This window comes from Marmota marmota, unplaced genomic scaffold (genome assembly GCF_001458135.2).
Source record: "Marmota marmota marmota unplaced genomic scaffold, marMar, whole genome shotgun sequence".
NCBI classification, from domain to species: Eukaryota; Metazoa; Chordata; class Mammalia; order Rodentia; family Sciuridae; genus Marmota; species Marmota marmota.
Window position 1 is genome coordinate 27,780,008 of NW_026000082.1, and position 2,975 is coordinate 27,782,982.

General features: G+C 53.5%; 1 protein-coding gene across 3 annotated transcripts in view; it reads right to left on the bottom strand.

The window, feature by feature from the left end:
• LOC107141957 (argonaute RISC component 1) overlaps positions 1–2,952 on the bottom strand; it is a 37,462-nt gene extending 34,510 nt beyond the window's left edge. Inside the window, exon 1 of one of the 3 annotated variants that reach the window (XM_048815761.1) lies at positions 2,715–2,950. In XM_048815761.1, the coding sequence (XP_048671718.1) occupies positions 2,715–2,739 (25 nt within the window). In that variant the 5' untranslated portion in view covers positions 2,740–2,950. Of the gene's footprint in view, positions 1–2,714 lie in introns of all 3 variants that reach the window. The other 2 variants (XM_015485274.2, XM_048815763.1) reach the window with 2 other exon arrangements.
• Positions 2,953–2,975: the final 23 nt, after the last annotated feature.

Consider the following 2,975-nt stretch of genomic DNA (forward strand, 5'->3'; position numbering starts at 1 on the left):
CGCAGGCCCACCCCGTCCACCACACCCCCAGGCCGAGGCCCACCCTCCGACCCCCACCCCTCCACACACCCCCGGCGAGGCCCACCCCTCCACCTCCCCACCCCTCCACACACCCCGGGGCGAGGCCCACCCCTCCACACCCCCGCACCCCCACCCCCCACACACACACCCCAGACAAAAGCAAGAAGGGAGGGGTCCTGCAAGGACACTCCCCCTCCCCCTATCCTTAACCAGCCCAGAGAAGGAAAAGTAACAGAGCTGAAAGCTCTGGCTCAGGATTCCTTCCTTGCAGTTCAGAGGCCTACGTACCTCCCAAGAAGCCAGATTGCCTATTTAAAAGACATGAACTCAAAGCTACCTTAGGTGGTAGATAAGTAAAGACTAAGAGGCAAATCTCTCCAGAAAGGATTTCCCCACAAATTAAATACCCACATGAGTATACACAAGTAATTAAATATGCACATATGAGCTTAACCATATGTTCACACTTGAACATGATTCAATTCGATTAATAAACATGTATTCTGTGTCAGGGACTATACACTAAGCAACTGCTGATTCTAAAAGTAAATCTGATACTACCTCTATCCTCAGGGAGTTCCCAGTCTAGAGCTTGTGCTTGGGACACACCTGTGCATAGAAGGCACACCTAGACATAAGTAACAATGCCTTAGTTTTGTGTATTTTTGTCCTCAGACTTTCTGGAGACACCACTCCAAATGCTGTTCTTTCAAGAGAATAAAAGTCTAGGCCTAAAAGGGAGGCAGTTATGGGGTTCCCCCATCAACAGCTTTCAGCCTGAATTTCCCAAGGCTGACTCCAGACACCAGGTTCCAGCCCCTCCCCCAGGTTTTTTCCTTTAACAGATAAAAAAGTAAAAATTTTCATCACTCTAGAGTCCATTAGAAATTCATCAGGACAAAATCATTAGCAGTCTGGAATAGGTGCCAGCTCTCAGCAATCCATCTGGACCTCAGGGACCTACTCACCTTATTCTAGTCCACAGGTTGTTGGAAATACTCTCCAGCAGTAAACTGAGAGGGTTTAGGGGATGGAGAGAGGGAGGAAGCAGTTTGCACTGAGGTCAGCTGCTCTCTGCAATCCACCTTAGGACCTACAGGGCTTTTTGTTTGGAGGAAACTAGTCATGAAGTACTTATAGATCACTCAATGAATGACTTAAGAGAGTTCAAGAAAGGGATGGGGTGAGGGCATTGTTAGGTCTAGTCTGAAAAAGATTTTTCCAACAGCAATTAAGTTTGCATTCCAAACAGAAATCCTACATCCATTCTCAAATCAAAAGGAAAGGTAGTGGTGAGAGATGTCCTAAAGGATTCCTGGATTCAGACTGCTTCTTGAATCACAAGGTAAAAGAGACCTAGGACATGAGAGATACAAGCAGTCCACAGCCCACCCCAAAGGACTTCTCTTCTGGGGGGAAAAAACCTTGACTCAGTTTCTCCTCTGTTCTTAGCTGGAAAGAGAAAATTAAAGCTATTACCTGGGAATCACCAGGGCAATGCTATAAGCTCTCCCCTTCCCAACGATTCATTTGTATCACCCTAGCTTGGCAACCTTGGTTCTAATGACATGCCCCTGACAACTTCTGGGGAGTAGAGATGAAAAAGGAAAGATATCTATCCAAAGACAGGAGCCATGAAAATGTTATGGCATAAAAAGTGATTAACTAACTTCAGGAAACAATTCAATGGAAAAGGTCATCATCCTTGGTTTAAAAACTCCCATCTCTGTAGAATTGGACCAGAAACCTGCAAACCAGGTAGACCTGGTCCCTCAGTAACCAACACCTTTTCTGAAGCCTATCTTCAGAGAGATCCTGCCCCCAAAACATGGCTTCAGTCCCAGTCTTTCCTTATGTGGCAGAAAAAGGCATTTTGGCATTTCCTTCAAACAAGTCTTGGCAAATTGTGACCGGAGGGGCTTCAGAGCCAAATATAAGAACCCCCATGATAGAGGAGGGGACAATTTCCACTTGCACTCTGCTTGTACAACCTGAGAGAATGCACCCCATCAGCGAGCTGGGTTTTCTAAGCCAAAGAGGGCGGGGGAGGGGTTGGGGTATTCAGGCAGCCACGCCCCCACCACATCGGGCAGCCCCTTCCAGCTGCCACCTCCGCGCATGCTCCGGCGCCACCTCTCAGTCTCCCCAGCCTCCAGGGGGGGAAATCCCAGGGCTGGATTCCCACCCACCGCCCCCTGACCCTCGCCCCCGCGTCAGGCCGGGCTGAGGCGGAGCTCACAGCCCAGCTCTGGCGCCTTCTCCCAAGAGACATTAGCTTAGCCCAGCCCAACCAGGCAGAGCCCCCGCCCCCGGCATGCGGGAGCTCCAGGCCCATCTGTGTGGCCCCCCTCCTCTCCTGGACACCTGGAGCCCGCCCCCTGCCACCTGCCGGGCCTCTCCATAGGCCTCCCGGGTTCTCCAGGAGTCCTTCCATACGTTCAGGCCCTTCTCCCAGATTACTTCCCACGCCCAGGACTGCATACAGCTTCCTTGGACAAACAGCCCCATCTCAAGGCTCTTCACATGGTTCTCCCCCGGAACTGTACATAGCCCCCTTCAAACTGGGCCCTCCATCCCATGAGAGACCCTCTTTTCACTCAGGAGCCCTCCCCTCTGTCAGGAACCATGCTCTTCACGCAGGAACCCCCTGGTCTTTGGGGCACGCACCGTTCCCCCCTCCCGGGGGCCCTTACCTGCTCCCGAGGGTCCCGCTTCCATCCCATATACCCGTGCGGAGGTCAGGCGGCCCGGAGACTGTGGACTCCAACGTGAGGGGCCTAGGTATCCCGCGCTCTCGCTGCTCGGGCTCCCGGGCCGGGCTCGGCACCCCCCCAAGCCCGGCCGCTCGCGCCGCCGCCCCCGCAGCCTCCGTTGCCGCCGCCGCCGCGGAGCCTGCAGCAGCTCCCCCTGCGAGCGCCCGGCCAGCTGCCAGTGCGCAGGCGCGACCGCCAGGC